We start from the raw sequence: 14,339 nt of genomic DNA on the forward strand, positions 1-14,339 counted from the left end.
GGGAGGCACATCCATGGGGGGATGCACATGCCTTTACAGGCTAGACAATGGCACCCTAACTGCAATTCGGTATGGAGATGAAATCCTTGTACCCATTGTCAGACCCTACGCTGGTGCAGTGGGTCCTGGGTTCCTCCTGGTGCACGAAAATGCCCAGCCTCAGGTGGCGAGAGTATGCAGGCAGTTCATGGAGGATGAAGGTATTGATACCATTGAATGACCCCCATGATCGCCTGACCTGAATCCAATAGAACACCTCTGGGATATCATGTTTCGGTCCATCCGATGCTGCCTGGTTGCACCTCAGTCTGTCTAGGAGCTCAGTGATGACCTGGTCTAGATCTGGGAGGAAATACCCCAGGACATAATCCGTCTCATTAGGAGCATGCCCCGACGTTGTCAGGCATGCATACAAGCATGTTGGGGGCCATACCAGCTACTGAGTATCATTTTGAGTTGCTACAATGAAATTTCAGCAAAATGGACTAGCCTGCTGCATCATTTTTTCATTTTGATTTTCAGGATGTCTTTGAATTTAGTCAGCTGTAGGCTGATAATTTTCATTTCCATCAAACGATGGGGCATCCTTACATTTCCTAACACATTACCCAGTCCATATCAGTGTAGATATCCAGTATGAGATTTTTCCCCATTGAGATCTGATGTGTGTTCAAAGTGTAACTTTAATTTTTTGAGCAGTAGGTATGTATATATGTGTGTGTGTATATATATATATATATACAATACTGTACTGCATTTCATATGCCTAACTTCACCCTCAAAAACATCATCCCTCCTTTCCACCCCTCCTCCAGACCTCTACACAGATTGTTATTGTGTTGCCCCTTCATTCACATCACTCGACTAGGTGAATGAAATTCACAGTGCTTCCTGTGCCTCCTGGGATATATACATCACATATGCCAGGAGGCATAGTCTTTCATTCACAAAGGAGGAGGAATGGTGGGCCTAGTGGTGTGTCATTGGGATGCCCACCAGCTGAACCCGGAGAAGCCAGCAGCCTCCCAATGGCATCACTAAACAATGTGACGGTGTGGGACTGAGCGCTGCCAGAAAAGAAGATATCGGCTGGACAATGCTGGACCAACTAGGTGGGTAAATATCTGAGCTGTGCAGAACACACCACTGCCACCATTACAAAAATGAGGGTGGGGGCAATTTATGAAAAAATAAACTATCGTTTAGTTATAATAAAATACGTAGGCAAATATGTGCATAAGTACCTTTTTATTAAGAGCTGACCTGATACAGTGATTACTCCAAAGCCAGACAACTTAAAGCAGATTTAAACTCACCTGTTCTTAAATCAGATCTATGCTTGCTTGTTCTCCAGCACTGAGATTCCACAGACCTTCCCACCAGTCACTGACATCTTTGGCCCAGCGGCTTCTGGGTATCAATCCCGGGCCGTTTCCTTTGGCTGGGCCGAGATGACATCACTCCCATGTATGTGGGGGAGTTCAGTCACTTGGCATAGGCAAAATTCTTACACTGAGCTGTGGGTGTGCAGCTCAGTTTACAGTGCGGACAGGCAGGTAAGTAATTTTAATACAGAAGAAGCAAGGACTTAATAAAAAGCTTGCCCGTTTGCCTTAGGTAAAGTTCCATTATGAGCAGAATCTGAGTTGTGGGCCCATCATCACTTTTAAAAAAGATTTTTCACATTTTAATAAAGATGATTGTAATAGCCATAGTGCATTTGCAAAAACACAATTGAGTACTTTGTATATATACCATGTTCTTGATGTTAAAAGCATTGTTGTTGTTCTAAAAATAAAAGGTTTGCTCATTCTGTGTAAAAATAACATGCTGAAATATGCCAAATATTTCAGGACTTTTAAATGCTACAATATACTGTATATAATTTAAGATGCTATTCCTAAAGGTTTACTTTGTGCCAGAGCATCAGATACAGTGACACAATTAAATGGTCTTGTACCATGGAACAAACAGAGTAGTAGCTTCATCTGTCTTCTTACAGTTAGATTAAGGGAACAAAAGCTGTATATCATATGATGGAGCTCACTATCCCCATTTTTAGTGTTACAGGTTCTAGCCTTTACTACTAGAGCTCCCTCTGGTGTCTAAACTTATGTTATTGCTTTTGGGGATATATACACGTATTAAAAAAAAAAAAAGTACACATAATTGCTTACATTTTCCATTATTTTGACTATTTTACAGTAATTCTGCAATAATACACATTTAATGCAGGAAAGTTTACATTTTATTTAATTCGAAAAAGTAAGCAAAGAAGCAATAGTTTGTAAAATTATTAGAAATACAAAGAGAAACGTGAAAATTTGATGGCGAGCAGAGAGCTCTTTTCTCTGACATTTTTTTCCTTCTATCCAGACTATCAAGTCTATTCAATTCAGTTTTTTCCTATGTTCCTGGTAGCTAGAAAATCCACTTCTTACAAGGTCTACCATTGCACTCAGAAAGCCTAATTCACATAATGCCAAGCATGAATATTCCATCTCAGAAAATACTTTGTGGGACACATCCTGACTTTTCTGGATGAATGGTTGACCCTCTACAATTAAGTTCTTGAGTGAAATGTGTTATAGGGCAAAGATGCAGGTGGAAGTGCTTCTGTACTGGATAATACCAATACATCTTTACATTGGGCTTTTGATGGAGAGCAGCTTCTTTTTCTTGGATGGTTATGATTCTGGAGCAGGTAGTGAACTGCTTGAAACCAGCACCTATTGATCACTGGAGCAGGTTAACTGCCTTGAGCAGAGAAAATAGAGTACGGCTTTTCTTCAATCTGGTCTGGATCAACAATTGGCCCTGAGTACTATCAAAGGTCGTTTCACAGCTCCGTAAGATTCAGAGTTGGCTATTTTTATTTTGCCCCATTTTTGCTTCACATAGACAAGGCTGTCATGAGGCCCAAGTCCTCCTTTCTCCCTAAGGTGGTGTCTTCCTTCCACCATATCCAGGATATCGTCACCTCTGCGCTGCTCCAGTACACCTCAAGGAGATTTCTGTCGATTGTTTGGATGTGATATAGGTTTTTCGAGTTTACCTCAGCTATTTAGTATTTTAGAATGACAGACTCCCTCTTTGTTGTTCTTGGGGCTCCCTGTATGGGACGGTCTGGGTCTCACTTCACTTTTTCCAGGTGACTTAGACAACATATTATTCAACTCCTCTATTTAACAGATTCCAAAAACAGTTCAAGGCATGCCGTGAATAACTCATAATTGCATGCACTCTCAACCAGGCTGTCAACCATCAAATGGCTGGAGTCATAGTTAGTTTGGCTCAAAAAAGACTAAAGTCCATCCAGTTCAACCATAAAAAAAAGTTATAATCCTATACCCACAGTTGATCCAGAGGAAGGCAAAATAAATGCAGCAAAGCATGATCCAATTTTCTTCTGCAGGAGAAAAAATTCCTTCCTGATCCTTCGAGAGTCTTAACTAATTACAAGTGCCTTTTTTTCACTTCAATAAAGATATTTTTTAACCTGTGGATATTTATTCTTCGGTATCTTTGATCAAGACCTCAGATATGCTGCTTGAACTGGTTTCTTCATTGCAGCTATCTGGATTGGTGTATCATCTGCAGTAGCTTTGGAGGCTGCCTCAGGACACCACTGGACTAGACAAATGCAGGGCTAGTCTTATATGTGACTCTTGGGCACTGCGCTCTGCTAATAGCACTTTCCAGACCTTAATGTACTGTGTTGGTTAGCCACAGATTAATCTTCTTCAGATACAGAGCTGTGGCACACCCTCAATCCTTGAGCTCTGCATTGTGTTTCTCCAGATGATGAGTTCTGTGTCAGCTGCAGAGCATAGTTTCCAGAGCCATAGCTGCTAGTTTGACCCAGTTTCTGAAAATTCATTTTGTGAGGATTTTTATGGTCTGTGACAATCTCTCAATTCAGCTCTGCATTTTTGTCTCTTTTGATCTTGTCTCTTTAGACTAATTTAATGTTTGGGAATGTGTTTTTGGGCACTTGACTTTCTGTGACCATTATCAAAGAATTTTTACTAGATTAAAAGGAAGGAACCACTTCTGATATGCCTAATCTCTAAGAGCTCACAAAGTGAGTAATCCTGCGTGCACTGATGCATTCTGTGTATGTATTTGTGAGTGTGACACACTTGCGCTCCTACGTTGACATTACTTTGGAATGATCCAGTTCCCATTCTGTCTCCACTGCCTGCCTATAGTGACTTGGTCACCTTCGGCTGCCCGTGACCCTTATCAGCAACAGTTGCTTGGGTTTGAGAGTATAGCAGGCATTGCTTGTCTTCGGGCCTAGTTGCTCTCTGCTTTGCGGTGTAACATGTTGATACATAGATGCACAGAAGACATCTGTTGTAATGGATGACTGCAGCCCATACTGCTCTTTTACCAATAGTACTGATTTCTTGGTTCTCCCACAAGGGTCTGATGCCTGCAACAAAGATCCTGAGTCCCCTCATTATAGGGTCGTCCTCTACAGAGTCTTCTGCAGTTCTGCAAAGTGAGTCAATGCCCTTGCATACAGCCACAGGACTCTTGATATCCACTTAAGGTTTTTTTGTTGGTGTGCATAGTTATTGCAAATATTTTTGTTTTGTAAAGGTTCTAAACACACCTTTCTACATACTACAGCAGTGAACCTCATATTTTGCCTCGTCACTTAGTGTGCCTTAGGTTCCTATAACTGTCTCTGATTTTAGATTCAAAGCATGCACAACCTCTTCTTGACTAGCCTGTTTTGAAGCATGTCCCAAATGACTTGGCTTTACAGAGTTATTGATTCTTTAATTGATACAGTGCTGTTTACCCTGCAATTAGGAGATTGGCCTACTGTTCTAGACATTGAGTCTTAGAGAGCTATGGCCACAAAGACCTTTACATTACATTGTTGAAAAATAATCCTTTATGAGGACTGGAATCCACCAGTGGAGTCAAATTCTCTTTCTAAGGGAAAATGACAATTGGTCTCTACTATGGACCAAACAAGTTGATTGTGATCTTACTTTTAAAGGTTTCCTTGATTTTTACATGGATTGAACTGTTTCCCTTATTTGCAGTAATTCCAATTAAGATCATCCCAACTTCAGGGTAGAACTGCATACCCTGGAGCTGTGATTGTCTTGTACAAGCAGCTAAGATTGCCTCTCATGTGGATCTAATGTGCATGTGTACAGCACTTTGCACTCCCACGATGCCTTTTAAAGAGCATTTCATGTTCACCCTCTTAAAGGGTAGACACCTCTTTGGCTTTGTCAGTAGTCATGTTATACCTGCTTCTCAGTTTGTACAACTTCCCCACTGTAGGACACCTGTAAATTACTTCCATCAACGTCCTTTCTTCCTCTGCTACTACAGCAGCTCCACATGAACATAGTTTTTTTTTTTTTTATTCAAGCCACAGATCTCCAGGCTACAAATCTGCAGCATCTTCAGGTTGTCCCCTGCGGCTTCTTTTTTATTATGCCATTCTTGCACTCCTTCATGGGCTCCATTGACAAAGCGGTATCTACCTCTTTAAGAAATGCAGTAAAATAGCGTTTAGTGTTTTTCAAAAAAATGTTTGGCATTCACTAAAAATGCTTCTAAAATACCGCATCCAGTATGTTTATGAAATATGCGGTATTTATCTCATGAAACCATGCGGTGTTTTATCTCATGTGATACCCAGTGGGATGGATACACTGGAGAAGAATTAGAATTCTTGTCAGTTTTTATTGCTAATAAAGAGGTAAAATGGTTTAAACCGTATGAATTTGCCAACTCATTAAGTTAGTGCAGTCCCTGCAGCATATGTATTAATACAAAAGAAAAAAAATGACTGAAATACCAGTCAAAGGGAAGCTGCTTTCACGGGATACACATGGTGGGTGTATCAAAAACAACTAAGTTAAATTAGGTAAATACAAAATATCTTTCTAAATATTGAATAAAAATAGTATCAAAAATCACCCACATATAAATACCCTTTTCTACACTGTTGTCTTTTTTTATTGGTGGAAGAAGTGCATTTATATATGTGGGTGATTTTTGATACTATTTTCATTCCATATTTGACATTTAGGAAGATATTTTGTATTTTCTAAAAGTATACCTAAAAGAAAAACATTTTTTGTTTTATTTGGATAGGGTGGAGAGATACTAGGATACCTTTTTAACCTCTTGGCGCTGGCGTCTCCAGCCCTTTAAGGGTTTCAGAAGGCGGGGCGGGTTTTAGGGTCATGTGACCGCTGTGATTCGCTGTCACAGCGGTCACATGAGCTGGAAAGGTCCCAATCGAAAGAGATCGGGACCTTTCCGTGAGTACCGAACATGTGTGCTGAGGGCGTGCGCTCTCAGCACATATGTTTTTCTTAATTGCACACAAATGTGTGTCCGCTCGGCGTCTAGGCCCAGACGCCGGGAGGCCGCACATTTGTGTGCGGGCGGAGTGAAGAGGTTAAGTTTGTATTGTGGTCTGTGCTCCCATTAGGGAGATTCACCCTTTCTTTGTACTGTTTACCCTGATCATTGAAAGTGAAATTAAAAGAACATCCCCATATTTTTAGTTGTCCCCAGAAAAGTAGTAGAGGAGAAATTATCCAATCGGGGCACTAGTTCTGATTACCTGGAGGACCCCAAGGGATTCCTTTTTTAAATTGCAGGGATTTCCTCTCACTTCTTGTTTTGGCAGTGAGACAGGAACTGAAGGAAAGTCTCTCCAATGGGACACAAAAAAAAAACTGAGTCGGGTTTTAACTTTTTCCATTACTCTATCCAAAACAAATGTTTTTTGCCTTTTTAGTTACACTTTTAAACAGGGAGGATCTCTTGAAATAACTTTCCAGTTTCCAGAAACCCCTGCTAAAAATACTATATCTACAACTCATGATACATTAGTGTGATGGGCAGTGGGAACAATGTTCCTCACGCTTGTGGTCGCTGAGAAGAATTACCCCCTTACGGATAGGGAGTTTTTTTTTTTACAGCAAATTATGTCTTTGCTTGTATATTCACAAAATAGTCTCAGAAAATCTGGCAAAATGACTAGAGAAAATAGATCTTACTGCATGAAATGATGAAAAGAGGTGGATTTACTAAAAGCACATAGACTGAGCACTTTGCAAGTGAAGTTGCTCCAGAGCTTAATAAATGAGGGGGAGCTCTGCTGACTTCCATTAAGTAACTTTTGTATTAATCCAATCATGTGCAAGCACAAATATTGTTTTTTTTCCTTGCATGTGATTGGGTATCCTTTGTAAAATGAAGTGGTTATTTAGTTTTTTTGTTTTTTTTTTTTCATTTTGTATAGAGTAATTTTTTGGCATCGTTGTCCCATTGGGGAGATTTACAAAAAGGGGAAGTGAACAGAAATCCCTACAAATTTAAAATAATTCCTTGGGACCTCCAGTTCACCAGAACCAGTGTCCCCATTGGAAATTTTCCCATTACTGTTTATAATTTAAGATTTTCTTTTACTTTCACTTTAAATGATAATGGTACACAGGACAAATAGAGAGGGTGAATCTCCCTAATGAGGGCACAGACAACAATAAAAACTGACAGGTGTTCCATTCCATCTAAAACAAAAAAAAATCCTTTAGTTATACTTTAACCGCTCCCAGACTGCCCTATAACAGAAGTACTGCTACAGAGGGGCAGGGGGCTACAACTGTCGATCACCGGGTCCCGGCCGGAGATTCCCCACTGGCACCCGGCGATCACTGAGTAACTGACAGAGGAGAGGTCTGTATGTAAACAAGACAGATCTCTCCCCTGTCAGCACCAGGACACTGCTTTGTACTGCTCTGCAAAGCAGAGCAATACAAAGCAGCGTGCTTACACAGTAAAGCACACACAGACAAAATGGTAACAGTACACAGTTAACCCTTTGATCGCCCCAGATGTTAACCCCTTCCTGCCCAGTGTCATTAGTACAGTGTCAGTGCTTTTTATTAACATTGATCACTGTGTTGGTGTCAGTGGGGATGTAAGTGGCAGTTGCTCAGTTCCCACCCAGTGTCAGAATGCCTGCCACAGTCCCGCTATAAGTTGCCGATCGCCGCCATCACTAGTATAAAAAAAAATAAACAAACTTCAGTGTGTGTGTGTGTGTGTGTATATGTGTGTGTGTATATATATATGTGTGTGTGTGTGTGTGTGTGTGTGTGTGTGTGTGTGTGTGTGTGTATATATATATATATATACATACATATATACATATGTATATATATTACATATTTGTAAATGCTATAACTTTCACGTAAACCAATTACGTTACACGTATTGGTTTGTTTTTTTTTTTTGTTTTTTTTTTTTTAGTAAAGGTATATAGCAAATTACATTTTGGCCTAAATTTATGCCGACATTTTGATTTTTTATTTATTTACTGGATATATTTTATAGCAAAAAGTCATATATATATTTTTTTTTGTTTTGTGTTTTTTCAAAATCGTCGGTCTTTTTGTGTTTATAGTGCAAAAAATAAAAACTGCACAGGCGATCAAATACCACCAAAAGAAAGCCCTATTTGTGGGAAAAAAAGAACATAAATTTAATTTGAGGGCAGCGTTGCATCACCACGCAACTGTCAGTTAAAGTAATGCAGCGCCTTATCGCAAAAAATGGCCGGGTCAGGAAGGGGGTAAATCCTCTGGAGGGCAAGTGGTTAAGTAAATCAACCCCAATGATTTCCATATTTAAGTTTCTATGCATTGCTGTTGAGAGAACTGATCTAAAAATGCAGAGACAACTCAAATTTGGCTATTATATTTTTACATTCTTAAACACCACATGTATTTAATTATTTATTTCCTTCTGTGAATTGACTTTAACCCCTCTTTATGCTGTTTTTCCAAGCAATTTGAGTGTATTTACCACAAAAAGGCATAATGAATTGACAATTTAAGGATTACATGGGATATTTAGGGTAAATCTGTCCGAACATCTAAATACCGCAAGCGATCTGCTTTAGTGAATGGAGCCCATGTCTTTTTAGCAGAGTTGCTTGGGAATTTTTGTACTCTGTTCCATTGAGTTGAGTTCTTTCCCATTTCTGGATTCTAATAATTGTTATGATACTTGGTTCTTTCAAGCCCTAGCCCTCTCTTTAGGGATTTCCTAACTTTTTCCATTTACCGGAAGAAGTTTCCAATCATAGGTATTTTGTACTTTTTATCATGGCACAGAAAAGTGGAATCTCCTACATATTTTCACTGAAAATAGTGTGTGTCTTACACCCTGAAAGTTTCCTGCTATAAATTTTACGTCACATCCAGTTCCATTAAAACCTTGAGGAAATCAATGGGATAATCTAGATAACGCATTTCTATAGCTACTGATAATATTGCTGGTCTTTTTATTCTTCTTTTTTTTTTTTTTTTAACTATCTCTTTTTTTGCCCTTCAAATAAGACTCCTCCATTCTACTTTTTTAAATTTTCATCTCCCTAGATACTTTTTTAGGGAGTCTTTATGTGCTTGCTAATTCTCCTGTACCACCCCTAATGGTTAATGAATAACTTTCTTGTTATGCCATAGTACAAACCCTTTGTGTTGTAAGCCAGCATCCTTTGTGACACCTGATTCCTTTGTGCAGTAGAGCCCTAGAAATATGTATAGCACATATTTTATCACATTTCTTAAATTATGCTAAGTATAACTATAAACCAATATATTTGCCTCACTATCCAGAACCAAATCAACCACGGGCTGCCCTGTGGGAATCGCAACCGATAAATCAATGTGAGAGCTGTGCGTTATTCTCTCTGCACAGAACCCACTAGACCCTAAAACATAACTTTTATTCATACACAGCTAAAAATAACGTATATTGGCAAAAATGTTCACATTTTTGGGGTATAAATTCTGGTAGGAGTATTCAAAATGAGTTTTCCATGTGCTCGTGTTGCTTGGCAGTTTGAGCACTTTTTTTCTTTTTTTATTTTGTTTTTTGTTTTTGTTTGTTAAATTACACTTTTTTCACGCATGACAAAGCCCTTTTATGAGTGAAACATATTGAGTTTTGGGGTTGGGGTGTCCACTTTTTGATGTACTTTATATCAAGGGGACATGGGGTAAGATTGGCCATACTAATGACTGCCTCCCACACCAGACTATTTTTCAGTTTTTGGGCATAAGTAAGGGAATGTTTATCTTCATGGAAAACTCATTTTGAATACTGGATTATTTGTTTTATTAATTTATTTTACCCTCTACATCAAGAGTGTCAAATTGGCGGCTCCCCAGCTGTTGCCAAACTACAAGTCCCATGAGGCATTGCAAGATTGACAGTTACAAGCATAACTCCCAAAGGCGGAGGCATGATGGAACTTGTAGTTTCATAGTTTAACCGCTTCCCATCCACCCTATAGCAGAAGTACTGCTACAGGGCAGCATGAGTGCGCAAAATTACATATACATGATCTTGCAGTTCCGGATAGGGGGTGCGCGCGCTCTGTACCCATGCCAACATTTGTGGCCTCAGCAGTCAATCACCGGGTCCCGGCCACGTGCTTACAGTGAAGCACACACACACAGGACACAATGTAAAACTGTACACGGTTAACCCTTTGATCGCCCCACATGTTAACCTCTTTCTGCCCGGTGCCATTAGTGCAGTGTCAGTGCTTTTTATTAGCACTAATCACTGTATTGATGTCACTGGGGTTGTCAGTGACACCAAGTCAGTCCCCCCCCCGCCCAGTGTTGGAATGCCTGCAGCAGTCCAACTAGTCGCTGATCACCACCATTACTACCGGTAGTAAAAATTTAAGAAAATTAAAAAATTCCTGTATCCCGCCATTTGTAAACGCTTTAATTTTCATGTAAGCCAATTAATGTACACGTATTAGGAATTTTTTTTTTTAGTAAAGACGTAGCAGAATACATTTTGGCCTACATTTTTTACAGTTTTTACTGGACATCTTTTAAGAGCAAAAAATCTAAAATATTTTTTTATTCTCAAAATTGTTAGTCTTATTTTTTTTTTTCATAGCGCAAAAAATAAAAACCGCACAGGTGATCAAATACCACCAAAAGAAAGCCCTATTTGTGGGGAAAAACCGGATATAAATTTAATTTGAGGGCAGCGTTGCATGACTGCGCAATTGTCAGTTAAAGGAACGCAAAAAATGGTAAATCCTTTGGAGGGAAGTGGTCAACAGCTGGAGGGCCACCAGTTTGAGACCCCTGCTCTACATCCACATGCAGGTTCATTATTCTAAAATTTTTGCCACCGTATGTTATTTTTAGCTGTGTATGAATAAAAGTTATGTTTTACTGCCTAGTGGGTTCTGTGTGTAGAGAGATTGACGCACAGCTCTCGCATTTGATTTATTGATTTTATTGATTTAATCATAAATATCATGGATTCCTTTTCATCCTTCTGTTATTTTTGTTTATCAATTGGCATTACAAGTTCGCTTCACCCCTACTTTCGCTCTTTCTCGCTTTCACTCTTCACTCTTCTCTCTCTCTCTCTCTCTCTCTCTCTCTCTTTTAGCACTGATCACTGTATTAGTGTCACTGGTTCCCATAAAGTGTCAGACTGTCCGCTGCAGTGTCAGTCTTGCCACCATTACTAGTATTAAAAAAAAAAAAAATTCTAGTATATATACCTCCATTTGTAGACGCTATAACAATTTGTGCAAACCAATCAATATAAGCTTATTGTTTTTGTGTTTTTTGTTTTTTTACCAAAAATATGTAACAGAATACATTTTGGTCTAAATGTATCAACAAATTTAGATTTTTTTTTTCTTTTTTTTCTTGGATATGTTTTATAGCAGAAAGTTATTTATATATATATATATATATATATATATATATATATATATATACACTGCTCATAAAAATTAAAGGAACACTTTTTAATTCTTTTTAATTAAGTATAGCATAGTCAATTAAACTCCTGGGATATTGATCTGGTAGTAGCAGAGGGGGTTGTTAATCAGTTTCAGCTGAACTAGATGGGCAACAATGACACAACCCTCAAAACAGGAATGGTTTTACAGGTGGAGGCCACTGACATTTTTTTCCCTACTCATCTTTTCTGACTGTTTTTCACTAGTTTTGCATTTGTCTAGGGTCATTGTCACTACTGGTAGCATGAGGCGATACCTGGACCCTACAGAAGTTGCACAGGCAGTCCAACTCCTCCAGAATGGCACATTATCAATGGCCATTGCCAGAAGGTTTGCTGTGTCTCCCAGCACAGTCTCAAGAGCATGGAGGAGTTTCCAGGAGACAGTCAGTTACTCTAGGAGAGCTGGACAGGGCCATAGAAGATCTTTAACCCATCAGCAGGACCAGTATCTGCCCCTTTGTGCAAGGAGGAACAGGATGAGCACTGCCAGAGCCCTACACAATGACCTCCAGCAAGCCACTGGTGTGAACATCCCTGATCGAACAATCAGAAACCGACTTCATGAGGGTAGCCTGAGGGCCCATCGTCCTCTGCTGGACCCTGTGCTCACTGCCCGACACCATAGAGATCGTTTGACATTTGCCATAGAACACGAGAATTGGCAGGTCCACCATTGGCGCCCTGTGCTTTTCACAGATGAGAGCAGGTTCACCCTGAGCACATGCGACAGACGTGAAAGGGTCTGGAGAAGCCGTGGAGAACATTATGCTGCCTGTAACATCATTCAGCATGACAGTTTTGGTGGTGGGATCAGTGATGGTCTGGGGAGGCACATTCATGGAGGGACGCACAGACCTGTACAGGCTAGACAATGGCACCCTGACTTCCATTAGGTATCGGGATGTAATCCTTGGACCCATTGTCCAACCCTGCGCTGGTGCAGTGGGTCCTGGGTTCCTCCTGGTGCACGACAATGACCGGCCTCATGTGGCAAGAGTATGCAGGTAGTTCATGGAGGATGAATTAATTTATATCATTCAATGGCCCCCATGCTTGGCTGACCTAAATCCAATAGAACACCTCCTGGGATATCATGTTTTGGTCCATCCGATGCCGTCAGGTTGTACCTCAGGCTGTCCAGATGCTCAATGATGTCCTGGTCCAGATCTGAGAGGAAATACTCCAGGACACCATCCGTCGTTTCATTAGGAGAATGCCCCAATGTTGTCAGGCATGTATACAAGCACGTGGGCGCCATGCAAACTACTGAGTACCATTTTGAGTTGCTGCAATGAAGTTTCAGCAAAATGGACTAGCCTGCTGCATCATTTTTCCACTTTGAATTTTGGAGTGTTTTTGATGGAAATGAAAATTATCAACCTACAGAGGACTGAATTCAAACGATGGGGCATGCATACATTCCTAACACATTACCCAGTCCATATCAGTATAGATATCCAGCATGATATTTTCCCCATTGAGATCTGATGTGTTTTCAAAGTGTTCCTTTAATTTTTTTTGAGCAGTGTATATCATTTTTTTTTTTTGTCAGTGTTTTTATTTATAGTGCAAAAAAAATGCAGAGGTGATCAAATACCTCTGAAAGAGAGCTCTATTTAGTGGAAAACAAAATTGCATAAATTTCAATTGTGTACAGCATTGCATGACCGCTCAATTGTCAGTTAAAGTAACGCAGAGTCGTATCACAAAAAGGCTTGGTCATGAAGGGGGTTCTATCTTCCGGAGATCAAGTGGTTATATTCCCTTCTCTGTGTTTTTCTCTCAATGTATTTCTTGCTTACAAACCTGGAGCATGACAGTTGGAGGTGGGGCTATACAGGTGCTGTCCTAACAGTTTGTGTTTTTGCCAATGTCCAAATTTGGAAGTATAACCCTCCATGCCTTGACCATTTTGCAATCCTGTGTTCTTCAATGAACACCAACAAAAATCTTAAAGTAAGTTGTTGGGTGGGGGAATTAGGAGCGTTGTGTATGCATTACATAAAATGCTGATTCACCTATCTAGTTTAGTGAGCTGCACACATTCCTATATCATCTTTCTGTTGTTGTCTAGGTCATCCTGGACTTGGAAGAAGAAAGGAGACGACATGCTCAAGATGCAGCTGATGGGGATGATGTCACATACATGCTAGAGAAAGAGCGGGAGAGGTTGGCACAACAGGTGAGAATGCCTTTGTAAAATCTTATTTATAAAATCGATGAGTTGCATTATGTACAAGTGTCAGGATGCATCTGCTCTTAGGTTTTATGTTTGAGAGCTCATTAAGGCTATGCTTTGTGTTAAATTGGAAAAAAAAAATGTATTTCAACGCACCCAACGTTTTTTTGAAACACACTTGCATTACTTGGGGTAGCATTCTTATTGAAGGGCACTGCACCTCTAATCATATATTACTGTATCATAAAGTATCGAAGTTATATCTAATATTCCCTAATATATTTAATAATTATATCTAAATATTCCAGTATTG

The 14,339-nt window shown here is 39.7% G+C and overlaps 1 protein-coding gene across 1 annotated transcript in view; it reads left to right on the forward strand.

The window, feature by feature from the left end:
- CTTNBP2NL (CTTNBP2 N-terminal like) overlaps positions 1 to 14,339 on the forward strand; it is a 133,255-nt gene that overhangs the window by 104,389 nt on the left and 14,527 nt on the right. The window contains exon 4 of the mRNA XM_089668319.1: positions 13,922 to 14,029. Coding sequence (XP_089524445.1) covers positions 13,922 to 14,029 — 108 coding nt within the window. The remainder of the gene's footprint in view (positions 1 to 13,921; positions 14,030 to 14,339) is intronic.

This window comes from Staurois parvus, unplaced genomic scaffold, assembly GCF_062004578.1.
Source record: "Staurois parvus isolate SC_StPar_1 unplaced genomic scaffold, SC_StPar_1.0 ptg000056l, whole genome shotgun sequence".
Lineage (NCBI taxonomy): Eukaryota > Metazoa > Chordata > Amphibia > Anura > Ranidae > Staurois > Staurois parvus.